A 14,039-nucleotide genomic window follows, 5' to 3' on the forward strand; every position below is an offset into this window, starting at 1 on the left:
ATTGGGGCGATCGTGGGGAGGGAACGTTGCATCTGGAAGTGGGGAAGCTTTCGGGCTCAACCGTGTTCTAGGTATTTATCTCGAAACCAGAATTTGTCTTTCGGCTCTCATTGGTGGTGTTGTAGCACCTTGAAGAAAGGACCAAGGGTTCGGAGTTCATGGTAGGGGGAAGGCTGTATGGATTCATCGGTCAGAAACCGGCATTAAGTTGCCGTGGCTTCGATATGATATGATCGTTGGCATGTGAGAGACAGGCAGTCGTTGACTTTTCGAGGTTTGTTGAGGATTGAGTTCATCACAGACGTCGCGGGAGTGTCAGAGGCGGGTTCAACCTACCAAGGGACATTTTGCGCAGTTACACGCGTCTGGCAGTCACGTGGAGCTGGAAGGGTTGAGGTGTGTAAAACAGGCAGTTGCAGCTGTGGGCAGCTGGTGGTTACCCTCTGTGCCTTCTCAGGAATATAACCTCGTGATCATGAACAGAAGGGAGAAACACGAGAGCTTCGTATATATCGCCAAGTACATCACTTCTAGTCAGTCAGTTGAAGGGTCGCTCATGCTAGACAAATAGCCGAGACCAGGGCTAGAGTGATGCACAGCTGTTTGTAAGTATCACATCATGTGCGTGTTCTTTAACTACGGAGTAGTTGTGTTGGTGTTGGAGGGAATAATCTGGTAGGTGGGGAAGTTAGCCATGGCGTTGTGGCTCAGTTTTTGTGGCGGTGGCTGACCCTGGGAAGTTTCAGCTTGACAGGGCAGGCAGAGCGATGTGGAATGCAAGTAAGTTCACACTGACCCGAACTCGGTGTGCGATAGCGAGCTTGGAACAACGGCGCGTGGAGAATGAGTCGATATCGGAGTGTACGGAGTATTGGCAAGGCTCAAACGGCAACAAGGTGGGCATAAGTTGTTGGCCAAGATCCCAAGATTAGTGGATAGTTTGTGCGGCTGTATACCGAATCTCCAAAAGGCCCGAGTGGAATGGCTGAAACGAGGGTCGACTCGGAGTAACGGCACGCGATGGAGTCATCAAAATGATCCAAATGGTGGCACTGATCAATCACGTTATACTCGGAACCAAAGTAAGAAGGTGGAAGGTGGAGAGCATTGGAAAATAAGTAGGCCTATGGCTTGAACCCACATCGGAAGTTAAGAGAGATGGATCAAGAATAGATTTTTCCATTGGATTGTGGACGCTCTTACTAGGTAGTTATAAGTAGATTTCCCTACAAAGAAATACCTTCAGGCGCAACTCACCCTTCACATAGTAGAAACAAGTTGTGAAATCCAGATTGGGATGATGACAATTATGCGTACTGGGTGTCCTTAGGCGTCCTTACCAGGAACAGTCACCCGTTTGTGTGCGTATCGTGGTTCCCTTCCGTGGCTAGGTTCCTGGGTTTCTAAGTATTCTAGGGAGTGATCGTCGCCCAAGACCATGTCGAAATCTGCCTTAGAGACCGGAGCCTTATGGGCGGCGCCACAGGCAAGGCTGATTGGTGCAAGCAAGGGATTCCAAGAGCCATGGCGCGTCCATTCGCGTGTCAAGGCCACAACCAACGTCACCGACCCTCTCTGACCCTCACTCGCTCGTCCGCTTCAATCTCCTTAAGCCTTGGAGTTTTGCCCAAGATCAGATTTCTCGTATGTAAACGACCACCTGATCAATTCGTTGCGCGCCCTTAAGTGTTCCTTGAGTGCCCTCTCCCACCCTAGATTTCGGGTAGGGAACATGCCCCAAGCAAACGCACGGTCCGCATTTGACCAGACATAACGGGCCATAGCCAACGCTGCCAGTGCCCTACTGAGTATAGATACCGTGCTGTTGGTCCCTCAGTGAGTGTTTGAAATCTTGATTTCTCTCCCAAACCCTGGCCCTACCGTCACCAGTCCTCAACCACCGCACTTCCCTCGTCGCATCTCACCTACTTCACCGCTCCAACTTCCTCTCTTCATCTCTCTCCTCATCTCCATCTTCAAAATGGGCCTCGTCGATACCACCATCTTTGCTCTTTTAGGCGTCGCCCTCGTCTGGTCCATCATTGAATTGGGTCTATCTGCGTATGCCGTCGATGTCACCTGGAGAAGCAGTGTCGCCAACTCCCGATTCGGCTTCCTCGTCTTTGCCTCGCTGTGGACCATCTTGGTCACCGCCTTCTTCATCTTCTTCCCCATGTTCTCTCGCAGAAGTGGTGGCGGCGAGGCTCGCTGGATGTCCCCATTGACCCTGGCCTTGAATGCGGTCACTATGATCTTCTGGTTGGCTGGTTTCGCCGCAGTCGCAGACATGTACATCAGTGCGCCTGGTGGTACTGCCGGCGCCATCTTGGCATTCGGTGTCATGCTCTGGTATGTTCCCCCCTCGTCTCGCTTTCTTGACTGCAGGAGAAGCTAATAACTGTGTTCAGGCTGATCTTCCTCGCCCTTCTTGTTCTCAACATCCTTGCTGCTTTTGGCATCTTGCGCAGCGACCGCCTAGGACATGGAAGATTGACTGGTGGCAAGTCTGCGGCCCCCGCAGCCACTGTCTAAGACACAACCCCCGCAAGAGTCAAGTTGGAACTGGCTGCTGGTTCATGCATGGGAAGTGGTCAAGAAGAGCGAGGATCATCAAAACGACCATGACACATAGCATTTCGTTTTTGTCGCATGCGATATGCTACGGAGTATTTCATTTTGATACCCAGGACATTGATTGGAGCATATGGGAGGTGGTACTCATCCGGACTCGACGTCCATTAATGTATGGATTATGACCATAAACTGGGATTTCCGATGGCTTGCAGGCTCGGGGATTGCAGGAGATTGACATTCTGCATAGCATAATTACTGAGATGAGACTGTATAACACAGTGTCATGTTACGAAACGGGTAGCATCCGGGATGTATCAAGCAAATGGTTATTAAAATTGAGTCATGAGTGTTCTCGTTTGACATGTTCGATCACTTCAGCGGCTTATTTGATACATGTGACTTTGATGCTGAGCCTCTGGCCTCTTATGTGGCTCTTTCACATCTCACACAAGAGGGGACTTTTGAATAAGCACATAAGGTACATATTTTATTTAAGTTGGGGAAGGGATTTGGTATGAGTCAGCGTCAACACATGACTTCTGGGTTTGCCAAGGAAGGGAAGTGTCGCACGGAGCCGGCGCAAGCGAACGAACAGTAACGGATCATGGATGAGGTCTCCGTACCGCACCCCCAGCGAGCGGGGAATGCCTACGCCTACGGAGTACAGTAGTGAGAGCACGTGGAATGCGTTAGGTCAGGCACTGTAAGGTTGCCTCCTTAGAGCACTCGATAACTAGGGCGCTTCAGGTCACCTGCATACCTACCTACCTTAGGTAGGTTGTTATCTACTAGCAATTATCAGTTTAGCAGATTTATCAGAGAAATGTGGCAGTTGGACGCAAGTGCTGTCAGTGTTAGTCAATGCAAACTGACGCCACAGGCTAAACGCACCTCCAGCCACAGAAGCAATTCTTGTTACTCGATACAATCGAATCTAGCGATATGGAAATATTTTCATCCTCCAGCTGTCACTGTCACCGTCGGGGACCTCCGCGATGGACAATACAACAATTCCCAATACTTCCACATCCCATTCTTGAGCCACACCTTTGCGCGTTGGGCAACCCTGTCTTGCCCGCCACAATCATTTGCTGGAACTCTATTCAATAACCCATGGGCACATCTTCTATTGGCTCTGCCCTGTGTGGCCATTGCACTATTCTTCTTCCTCATTGTGTGCTTTGGATGTCTGTCCTTTAGATCGTTTCACGTACTACAAGTCTCGACTTTCTAGACATATAGTATCTTTTATCTCACCCACTCTTACTCACTCAACATACTTTACTGACAGAGGCCAATTATGGAAGTACATGTTGAATCCGAGACAATGCTACAAACTGCGGTCGAAAATTCCCTCCTCTCCTCCTCTGGATCTACCTCAAGTGTCAATGTGGTGCCCATCCCAGCCGCTCTAATCGATACAACCTTCTCCAGCTCCACCAACCTGTCCACTTCAGTCCTGGGAGCCTCCATTGTGTCGGTGTCGGACGAGTACTTTGCCGCAGCCTCCAACCTCCTCACGCCAGGCCCATCAGTTCGTAAAGCAGGATACTTTGTACACACCGGTGCATGGTATGATGGCTGGGAGACAAGAAGACATAATCAAAAAGAGTATGATTGGGCGGTCATCAAGCTGGGGGCACCTGGCATCATCGATGCCTTCGAAGTGGACACAGCCCATTTCAATGGCAACGAAGCACCCTTTGCAGGCGTCGACGGTGCCTTTTTGACAGAAGAACAAGAGAAGGACAGTGGAGTGGACAAGGAAGGTTACACAGGTTGGACTGAGCTTCTGCCCCCGAGTAAATGTGGTCCTAGCCAAAGACAGGCATGGAAGGTGTCAGGGCCCAATGTCACTGGCAAACAATACACACATCTTCGACTCAAACAATATCCCGATGGTGGGATTGCGAGGTTTCGAACATTTGGAACCGTCGTTCCTCCCCCGTTACCAGCAAGTGCTGCGGTGGCTGGTGCGGAACGACCTGTGGAGGATCTAGCCGCTGCTCTGAATGGAGGAGTGGCTATTGAGTGCTCGGATCAACATTTCGGAGGCAAAGCATACCTAATACTCCCTGGGCGAGGAAAGGACATGGGTGATGGATGGGAAACAGCCAGAAGTCGAGTGCCAGGTCATGTGGACTGGGCCATTATCAGGCTGGGACTGAAGGGAAGAACGATCTCACAGGTCGTGGTTGACACCAAAGACTTTCGCGGGAACTTTCCTCGTGCCGTCAAGGTAGAGGCTTGGGCCACCGAGGTCGCCAAAGCTGCATTGGGCACCGAGAGCGATCCCAAGTTTGATGCAGCAGGGTGGGTTGCCTTGATTCCTGGTGAGCAGGCCACCAAGGCCGACACCGAACATGTGTTTGAGGGGCAAGGATTGGCAGTTCAGAATCCACCAGAGGGATGTGTCTGGACGCATGTGAAGCTGACCATTATTCCTGATGGTGGTGTCAAGAGATTGAGGATATTCGGCAAGCGAGCATAGAGCACCTCAGGGAGAGAGAAGCTCTGCTCTGCGATGGAACAGGAACACATTTGCGACTTATGCTGCATGAGACGGGTCCAGGGCTGGGGATAGACAAAGCTCTACTAATATCAAATAGTTAAAACACAGCATACCCTCATCAAAAGCTGTCCGCCAAGCATTCAGCAAACAGTGAACTCGACTATGCGTACGCGTAGCATACTCCGTACACTCATTGAAATGTTATTGTTGAATCTACAGTAACAACGACAAATTGTCAAAAGCACGTAAGTCGCGACTGCCTCGGCCCATGTCTCAAGCCCCACAGGATCCCTCCTGCCATTTTTGACCAACTCTTACGGAGCATAATTAGCGTCCCCGTGATTGGCTAACTATCGAGCTCTAGACAACAGCAAGTCCAGCAGAGCTCTGGTGAAGCATGTCCCTCTCAATGTCACCTTTATGGTACCTGGAGTCCAATCGAACTGTGTGCGATGTGGCCAACTGATTCCCTCCACAATCGCACAAAGACGGAATTCAAAAATATACAGAGCAATCCATCGAGTAACAAAATGGAAGAAAAGCCAACCTTAATCCAGAACAACTGTAAGAGCCACCAGTCGAAATTACAAGCCTGCGCCGAGGTTGACAGCATGAATGTCATAGAAAAGTCATGAGAAATGCCCCCATTATTGGCAAAGCCTCCTGTCAGACAACAGTGATATCTCCTAGGTCGGAGCATGTGGGTGGATCAAGCCACTATTTCCACCAATAAATGTCATTCACGTGATCTGCCAAGTCCCGATCGTCGGCTTCTGGCCAGCAAAATATGCTAAGGAAGCCTGGGTTGGCGGGCGAGTGGCGTGGCAAGTGCAAAAAGTCCTCTAAACTCTTTCTTGCCTTCTCCGCAAACCCGCGCTCACACACTCACACACTTACGGCTCACCACCACTCACACTCGCCCTGCCTCTCTCACTCTAACAAATTACCCTCCCGCTCTTTGACTGTCAGTCCAGTCCACTTTTTGACTCATAATTCTATCTCCATCTCCTTCCCAATTACCTGGGCCTTATTACTCACGATCCTCGAGACCAATTCCAACATACCAACATCCTCCTGCTGCACCTAGATCCAACCCCGTCTATCAAGATGGCGTCCAGGATAATGCCCATGAGGCCTGGCTCAAGCACCATCAGATCAATCTCAAAACGAAGACCCTCGTGCTCACATCCTTTCTCCACCACCGCTCCCACCGCCGCCTTATCCCCCTACCGCAAACCCCAGAAACCCTCTGCCGACCAGTCAAGACGACCTGCAACCACCGCTGCAGCTCCGGCCTCGTATGTGTCCAGCCGTGACTCCCCTAACATTTGCAAAATGCTGACCCTAAGCCCAGATCTCCTCGCCCTGTCCCAAGTCCTGCATTCAACAATGACTTCAAACGGAATGAGCCTTCGCCCTTGGTCAACCGGCAATTACCTGAGCTTGATGACTCATTTGTCGGCCTCTCGGGAGGAGAAATCTTCCATGAGATGATGCTGCGGCAAGGTGTGAAGCACATTTTTGGCTATCCTGGTGGTGCCATCCTCCCAGTCTTTGATGCCATCTACAACTCAAAACATTTTGACTTTATTCTGCCGAAACATGAACAAGGTGCCGGCCACATGGCAGAAGGCTACGCTCGAGTATCCGGCAAGCCTGGCGTTGTCCTCGTGACCTCAGGGCCAGGGGCTACCAATGTCATTACTCCCATGCAGGATGCCATGTCGGATGGTACCCCTATGGTTGTTTTCTGCGGTCAAGTGCCCACCACCGCCATTGGAACCGACGCTTTCCAGGAAGCCGATGTTGTCGGTATTTCGAGAGCTTGCACGAAATGGAACGTCATGGTTAAGAATGTGGCCGAGCTGCCAAAGCGCATCAAGGAGGCCTTCGAGATCGCCACTTCCGGACGACCAGGCCCCGTGCTTGTCGATCTACCAAAAGATGTCACTGCCGGCATCCTACGGAGACCAATTCCCATGCAATCGACCCTCCCTGCCCATTCTTCCGCCGCGAGCTTGGCGGCCCGAGAACTCTCGAAACGCCAGCTTGATGGTGCCATCTCCCGCTCTGCCGACCTGATCAACATTGCCAAAAAGCCTATCATCTATGCTGGCCAAGGCATCCTTGGTTCCCCCGATGGCCCTCGTCTTTTGCGCGAGTTGTCGGACAAGGCCAACATTCCAGTGACAACGACCCTCCAGGGGTTGGGTGGTTTTGATGAGCTCGATCCCAAGTCTTTACACATGCTGGGCATGCACGGTGCCGCGTACGCCAACATGGCAATGCAAGAAGCAGATTTGATCATTGCTCTTGGCGCCCGGTTCGACGACCGAGTGACACTCAACATCGCCAAGTTTGCGCCCAATGCCCGTTTGGCGGCTGCTGAGAAGCGAGGAGGAATTATCCATTTCGAAATCATGCCCAAGAACATCAACAAGGTGGTTCAGGCAACTGAGGCCGTCGAAGGAGATGTAACCGCGAATCTGGCAGGTCTCATCCCCAAGGTGAACGTGGTCAAGGAACGACCCGAGTGGTTCGCACAGATCAAGGACTGGAAGGAGAGATTTCCCCTCACAAGCTACGAGCGGGGAACTCCTGATGGTCTCATCAAACCGCAGGAGCTCATCGAGAAGCTGTCCGACATGACCGCTCACATGAAGGAAAAGACTATCATTGCGACCGGCGTGGGCCAGCATCAAATGTGGACGGCCCAGCATTTCCGATGGCGACACCCTCGAACCATGGTGACCTCTGGAGGTTTGGGAACCATGGGTTACGGACTTCCTGCCGCAATCGGAGCCAAAGTGGCTGCGCCAGAGGCTCTCGTTGTGGACATTGATGGAGATGCCTCTTTCAACATGACCCTAACCGAGCTAAGCACGGCGAATCAGTTCAACATTGGTGTCAAGGTCATTGTCCTAAACAACGAGGAACAAGGGATGGTGACGCAGTGGCAGAGTTTATTCTACGAGGATCGATACGCCCACACGCATCAAAAGAACCCTGACTTTGTCAAATTGGCCGAGGCAATGGGTGTCGCAGCCAAACGGTGTTCGACGCCCGCCGAGGTAGAAGAGAGCCTCAAATGGTTGATCAGCGGCAGTGGTGATGGACCTGCATTGTTGGAAGTCATTACAGACAAAAAGGTGCCCGTACTCCCGATGGTGCCGGCTGGAAAGGCTTTGCATGAATTCTTGGTATACGATGAAGGTAAGCTGGGAACTCCACACGCGTTGCGGTGAATCGATGCTAATTCAATTGTGCAGCCAAAGAAAAGGAACGAAAAGCTCTACGGAAACAACGGTCTGGACATTGAGAGATGGTGCCAATCTCATAATATGATAGATCAGTGAAAAGCTGGGCATCATTGTATAGGCGATGTACGCAAATTTGAAGGCATATCTGCTTCAACCACTCCGAGTGATGGAGAACACAGGAACATTCTTGAGCCTCAAAGCAAGCCAGAGACGTGGCAGTTGTCATATGACGGTGGGGCTGTTTGAGATGCAAAAAGTTCATTTTATAGTCTGAAGTCACATGTAGCGTTTCTGATGCGTTCTATGGGCTTAGTTGAAAGACGACGAGCGGTCGAAGCTGGCAGCTTAGATGTCGCTTTGTTGATTACTATTGCATCAGAACTTGATAAACTTACATCAGCAGTACGCGTGATGATGCAAACTTGAAGCTGTTGTTTGAGAGGAAGATGCATCTGGCAACGTACTCGGTACAGCACAAGGTGCTTGTCGCGAGGCATATGATCAAGGCACATACATGAGTTGTTAGCATCTAATATGGAAGGTTAAGCGGGCGGAGTCGCGGCTGCCGTAGCAACGCAACCGCTCTTTCCTAAAACTGTCATGAACACATCACCGCCCTTGGCATTCGAAGGGACCTGCACCGCATCTTGATTCTTTTCCCAAGCCCAGACCTTATAAGATCATGCATTATTAGAGTTGAGACTGGCCAGAAAACTGACCGTGTTTTTCACGACTTCTTCACCCACACCGACAACAACTGTCCCTCCATCATGGACTCGTCTGCCAAAATGCCGGCACAAACATCTCTTTTCCAGGTGTACCTGCGACTCCGACCGCCAATCCAGGCAGCCAAAGACAAGACGGACTCGTGGCTCATCGTCGAACCTCCTCCATCCCCAACAGAGAACAGAGATGATTTGATCTGCTCGTTCCCCAAACACATTACCCTCCAGCCGCCAAACGACTCGAGAAAGCGAGCCATTGAACGATTTGGGTTTACCAAGATCTTTCAGGAACATGCTACACAGCTGGAGGTTTTTGAAGAGACTGGAACAGCGGAAACCATAAAGACTGTTTTGCAGAGTGGAAGAGATGGTCTAGTAGCCACACTTGGAGTGACAGGTAGTGGAAAGGTAGATCGTCAACAACGGTTGTTTGATCTGAACAAGCTGACTGAGAGTCGAATAGAGTCATACAATCCTGGGCTCCAAGACACAGAGGGGACTTACCCAAATGACATTGGATGTTCTTTTTCGATCGATTGGGGACAAGATTAGACGACCTGACCATCCTGATCTACCCACCGATACAGAGCTACTCCCATCACTACAGGCTTCAGACCCATCCGAGGCACAAATCACCGCAGCCACCACCTTTCTTGAGTCGACTTATGGAGATGGAGATCATAGAGCGAGACTCTCGCGTGCTCAGACACCCATGTCACGAGCCCAGACCCCGATGACGGTAGGCCCAGTTCCCCAAGAGCTTCCCGGCTTGTTTCCTCAGTTCTACTCCCCCCCATCCTCTACTAGAAGTGTTGGATTGAGCTTCATTTCGGATCATTTCGCTGGAGGACCCTTGAAACCAGATAAACTTCCCATGGTAGTGGAGACACCAGAAACTTGTGAAAAGGAGCCATGGCATCCCCCATCCAAAACATTGCTTACTCGTTTGCGAAGTTTGAGAAGATCACCTGCTAAAATTCGTGTTGTAAAGGACGGAATGCATCATTCGAGAAAGCCGCCACTTCCCCGACCGAGCACTTTCCCACAGCATCCAGACGTGTCGGCATTCGCGATTGAAATTGACCAGAAGGCGGATTATGTGGTCCTCGTGTCTATGTACGAGGTGTACAATGACCGCATTTTTGATTTACTTTCCAGCCCTACCTCTTCCAATGCTCCTGCTATGTCGACTCGGCAAGGAGCGGCACTCCAAAAAGGCCTCTTGCGGCGCCCCCTGTTGTTCAAGAACACGGAGATGTCACCCGACCGCAAAGTTGTGGCAGGGCTTCGGAAAGTTCTATGCAGCAGCTATGAAGAAGCGATGATGGTGCTCGAGGCCGGCTTGATGGAACGAAGAGTGGCTGGAACCGGCAGCAACAGCGTCAGCTCACGCAGTCATGGATTTTTCTGTATTGAAGTTAGGAAGAGAGCTTCTGGACGAGGATGGGGCGGATATGGAACGTCGAGCTGGACAGGAGGCACGATGTCGATTGTGGATCTAGCAGGCTCGGAACGTGCAAGAAACGCAAAAACGACGGGGTCGACTTTGGCGGAGGCAGGCAAAATCAACGAGAGTCTGATGTATCTTGGACAATGTCTCCAGGTGCAAAGTGACTGCCAGCAGGAAGGCAGCAAACCGATTGTGCCATTCCGACAATGCAAACTGACAGAACTTTTGTTCTCCAATTCGTTTCCTTCACCGACAGCGACCGCGAGCGTCCGACAGGCGCAAAAAGCGGTGATGATTGTGACGGCAGATGCTCAGGGAGACTTCAACGCCACGAGTCAGATCTTGAGATACTCTGCTCTTGCTCGCGAGGTTACGGTGCCTAGAGTGCCGAGTGTGACCAGTGCGATCTTGGGGTCGAGCTATCCTCCACGACCGGGAAGCTCGAACCAGAATGGGCGCTCGACACCCCACGACAATTTCTTTACTCAGCAAGAGTTGGAGCATGCGACGAATGAAGTGGCTCGACTGGCTGAAGAGTTTGACGCCCTGGCGATCAAGCTAGCCGAAGAAGAAATCCGGCGGACAGAGGTCGAATTGCAACTGCAAGCAGCCGAGGAGAAACTAGTGGTGATGGAACAGGAGGTCCGAGATGAATGTTGGACAGAGATGGAAGAACGTTTAGAGGAAGAGAAGGCGCGCTGGAGAGAGGCGTGGGAGCAAGAGAAGATGCGCACGGAGGCGTATGTGGATGGCAAACTGGAAATATTGGAAAAGACAACCAAGATCACGATTCACGAAGATTCGAGCGAAGAGAGACGGGTTGAAGAGCTGGAGAGAGAAAACGAACAGCTTCGAGCACAGATTCGAGCAACGGAGCAAGAAATGCTAAACCGAAGTCCGAGCAAGAAGTCACGCACCATGAACAAGTCACCGGTCAAGGGGTTGGTGTTGCACGAGAGCTCCAACAGCAACATTGCAACGAATCCATTTCTTGCATCGTTGAGGGCGCGAGACAGCGAAGCGACGATCAAAGCTCGTGACAGCGAGGATAGCTTGAGTGTGTCGGAGGTGTCACCACGGAAGCTCTCATTGCGCAGTTCGAGTGTGGCACGAATGAGTGAAGAGGAGGCGAAAGTACCACCATCGACGATGAAGAAACAGCGAAAGTTGACGACACGAAAATGGGATCTGGGAGATCCAGATTGCCTGTGAGACGGGCTGCGTATATGAATGAGAGGATGTCATGTTGGCGTACGGTGTTTTCGAGACTTGGGCGACTCAAGCGTTTTGTATGTATCTTGATTATTCCAGGATGACCACAGGCCTTGAACATGGTAGATTATGGTTATTGACGAAGCGAGATAGCCATGTTCTTTCAGTCTACTGTATTTGGGTCACCAGTTCCAAGGTCATCTCCCATCCCAGTCGAACAAGACCAAAGATGAAATTCCAAACTCCAACCACCGTGATTTCATGCCAGGGTGTGGAGCCTCGGCCCGGACAGCTGCACTGGCGCCACAATTAGGGAGCTAATAGGCGGGAACAGGCATGTGAGTGGCTGTAAAGGGCCTGTAGAACTCCCAGTAGACCAACTAGAATGTCCATCTTTAGGCTTGCGGGGTGGGGACTCTCGGGGAAGGCTGGCCTTATTACGCTTAGCCTGCGCCTGTGGCCCTGGGATCCTTGGGCTCCTGACGTGGCTGGGAATTCCGAAAGCTTGGCATGGAATGAAGCCTCACCTGCCCCATTTCCCGTCACCCATCGTTCCTTCCCTCTGTCACCACGACCATCACCACCTTCCCCATCTTCACGAGAAGAATTTTTCCTTCTCTTCTCTCGCCTCTCTTTTACACGCACCCTGCTCGCTGTCTATCCTTCCTCCTCGCTGCTACATGTCATTCGTTTACAATATCTGATATAGCAAAGTCATATCTCCATTCTGATCCCTCATCCATGTCTTCCCCGCGTCTATCACACCATTGAGTTCCACCACCACAGAGCTGAGACCACTCAACCCAGACTGCGATACCCCTCCACCCATCAACTCTCACAGCACAGACACGAAAAGAGGGTTTGGATCTGTGTGCACTGTTCTTCACCCCAGTCACATTGTACCTTGCATACAAGTCCTGTGCCCGGTCATGGCTCCCACTCTATCAGACAAAACCACCCTCACCACTTCCCTCTTCAACCATATCCTAACCCGAACCTTGTCCTCAATATCCTCAAGGTCGGCCTCAGATACAGAGAAACCGCCTTCATTGGCCTCTGTTTTTGCCACCATTCTACGTGGGACAAGCTCCGTCTCCCGCCGCGCCCTTAAATCAGCTCTCACCTCACCACCACCTATTCCCAATACCTCCGACTCTTTATACCACCCCATATTCCTCTCCGCGGCCGATTCCCACCTAAATAAACGGCAACAGCCCGTCCTTGCCATTCCTACCACATATGCTGGCCTCAACGCCGGCCCAGCACCAGGTGCTCTTGTTGGAATTGTCCTCGGCGCCATTGCTGGCTTCCTCCTCATTCTCTATGTCGTTCTTTCGGCGCTTCGTCTCTCAGGGTACACAAGAGAAACGGTTCAAGTTGAAGAAATCCACCGTCACCGCCACTCCCACTCTCGTGCTCGATCGCGCATGGCCGAGGTAAGGACGGTGCGCGAGAGAGAAGAGCGGGTCGTGGTAGAAGAGCGTCTCGAGCCGGAAAGTGTGATTGTCGATGAGGAACCTGAAGATGTTGTTGAAGTAATTGAGGAACATAGTCCTGAGAGACCTGTTCGGAAGGAATCCCGTCGCAGTGGATTTCGCACTATAGATCCTGCCGAGTTTGGCGGCGGCAGGGCTCCGACAAGGAGGGTGAGTCGGCGGTGAAATTGATATATATGGAAATATACTGGACATGAGTACTTGGATGAGTCTGTTTCAGCGAAGGTGTTGGTTGGATTATGATGAGATATCTAGTTATTGGAGCATCATGTTGGAGATTATAAGCAGATGGAATGACATTGTGGCATATGTATATCAAGTATCGGTATCTGCATATAACTCTTGTTTTGGATCATCAACATCTAATTGCTTCTCGTATTCTTCTCTTAGTAAGTCAAGAGGAGTGAGTACTGGTGTCAATATTTGAGTGACCAAGACAATGTGGGAACATAACCGTTGCTAACAATTAATTGTGTGTGTTTCTTAACCTCAAATACTCATATATGATTACTGTATGATGATCGTCGAGCAAAAACATGTCAAGATTGTATATAAAATCTCTCCGTCACGTTATCAACAAATGTAAATAGATCGACAGGATTGTAGAATATACCTATACTATAGTTGGTGATGTCATCATCTTCCGTTACGGCCATATTGTCTCTTCTCATCTCCACCAGCCGTGACATCGGAGGAAATGCAGGGGCCGAAATGGTCTTTGCATCTTTTGACTTGCCGGCCGTCCCACATCTGTTCATCCCACCAGCCATCTCACTGCTCATCATAGAAACGAACGTATTTCTCTCTCTC

At 50.9% G+C, this 14,039-nt stretch overlaps 5 protein-coding genes across 5 annotated transcripts; all 5 read left to right on the forward strand.

The window, feature by feature from the left end:
- The first annotated feature begins 1,687 nt into the window (after positions 1–1,687).
- On the forward strand, positions 1,688–2,919 carry PV10_02950 (uncharacterized protein). Its single transcript, XM_016367333.1, has 2 exons — positions 1,688–2,349; positions 2,409–2,919. The coding sequence occupies exons 1-2, from the start codon at positions 1,982–1,984 to the stop codon at positions 2,530–2,532; spliced, it is 492 nt and encodes a 163-aa protein (XP_016226851.1). The 5' UTR covers positions 1,688–1,981; the 3' UTR covers positions 2,533–2,919.
- A 709-nt stretch (positions 2,920–3,628) lies between these two features.
- PV10_02951 (allantoicase) lies at positions 3,629–5,259 on the forward strand. The gene has a single exon (XM_016367334.1). The coding sequence runs from the start codon at positions 3,875–3,877 to the stop codon at positions 5,063–5,065; it is 1,191 nt and encodes a 396-aa protein (XP_016226852.1). The 5' UTR covers positions 3,629–3,874; the 3' UTR covers positions 5,066–5,259.
- Positions 5,260–5,936: 677 nt separating this feature from the next.
- Positions 5,937–8,786, forward strand: PV10_02952 (acetolactate synthase, large subunit, biosynthetic type). Its single transcript, XM_016367335.1, has 3 exons — positions 5,937–6,384; positions 6,441–8,299; positions 8,356–8,786. The coding sequence occupies exons 1-3, from the start codon at positions 6,194–6,196 to the stop codon at positions 8,403–8,405; spliced, it is 2,100 nt and encodes a 699-aa protein (XP_016226853.1). The 5' UTR covers positions 5,937–6,193; the 3' UTR covers positions 8,406–8,786.
- A 234-nt stretch (positions 8,787–9,020) lies between these two features.
- Positions 9,021–11,983, forward strand: PV10_02953 (uncharacterized protein). Its single transcript, XM_016367336.1, has 3 exons — positions 9,021–9,479; positions 9,535–9,810; positions 10,063–11,983. The coding sequence occupies exons 1-3, from the start codon at positions 9,117–9,119 to the stop codon at positions 11,731–11,733; spliced, it is 2,310 nt and encodes a 769-aa protein (XP_016226854.1). The 5' UTR covers positions 9,021–9,116; the 3' UTR covers positions 11,734–11,983.
- A 319-nt stretch (positions 11,984–12,302) lies between these two features.
- On the forward strand, positions 12,303–13,683 carry PV10_02954 (uncharacterized protein). The gene has a single exon (XM_016367337.1). The coding sequence runs from the start codon at positions 12,663–12,665 to the stop codon at positions 13,392–13,394; it is 732 nt and encodes a 243-aa protein (XP_016226855.1). The 5' UTR covers positions 12,303–12,662; the 3' UTR covers positions 13,395–13,683.
- The last annotated feature ends 356 nt before the right edge of the window (positions 13,684–14,039 follow it).

The sequence above is a fragment of the Exophiala mesophila genome (genome assembly GCF_000836275.1).
Source record: "Exophiala mesophila strain CBS 40295 unplaced genomic scaffold supercont1.2, whole genome shotgun sequence".
Classification (NCBI taxonomy): domain Eukaryota; kingdom Fungi; phylum Ascomycota; class Eurotiomycetes; order Chaetothyriales; family Herpotrichiellaceae; genus Exophiala; species Exophiala mesophila.

What these genes read in the sequence shown, in the direction of transcription:
- PV10_02951 (XM_016367334.1), top strand. Translation starts at nt 3,875, where the DNA reads ATGGAAGTACATGTTGAATCCGAGACAATGCTACAAACTGCGGTCGAA.
- PV10_02952 (XM_016367335.1), top strand. Translation starts at nt 6,194, where the DNA reads ATGGCGTCCAGGATAATGCCCATGAGGCCTGGCTCAAGCACCATCAGA. An exon ending in ACCGCTGCAGCTCCGGCCTC is followed by an intron (nt 6,385 to 6,440) that starts GTATGTGTCCAG and finishes CCCTAAGCCCAG; the next exon opens with ATCTCCTCGCCCTGTCCCAA. An exon ending in ATTCTTGGTATACGATGAAG is followed by an intron (nt 8,300 to 8,355) that starts GTAAGCTGGGAA and finishes TCAATTGTGCAG; the next exon opens with CCAAAGAAAAGGAACGAAAA.
- PV10_02954 (XM_016367337.1), top strand. Translation starts at nt 12,663, where the DNA reads ATGGCTCCCACTCTATCAGACAAAACCACCCTCACCACTTCCCTCTTC.
- PV10_02950 (XM_016367333.1), top strand. Translation starts at nt 1,982, where the DNA reads ATGGGCCTCGTCGATACCACCATCTTTGCTCTTTTAGGCGTCGCCCTC. An exon ending in GCATTCGGTGTCATGCTCTG is followed by an intron (nt 2,350 to 2,408) that starts GTATGTTCCCCC and finishes AACTGTGTTCAG; the next exon opens with GCTGATCTTCCTCGCCCTTC.
- PV10_02953 (XM_016367336.1), top strand. Translation starts at nt 9,117, where the DNA reads ATGGACTCGTCTGCCAAAATGCCGGCACAAACATCTCTTTTCCAGGTG. An exon ending in GAGTGACAGGTAGTGGAAAG is followed by an intron (nt 9,480 to 9,534) that starts GTAGATCGTCAA and finishes AGAGTCGAATAG; the next exon opens with AGTCATACAATCCTGGGCTC. An exon ending in GAGCCCAGACCCCGATGACG is followed by an intron (nt 9,811 to 10,062) that starts GTAGGCCCAGTT and finishes CGTGTTGTAAAG; the next exon opens with GACGGAATGCATCATTCGAG.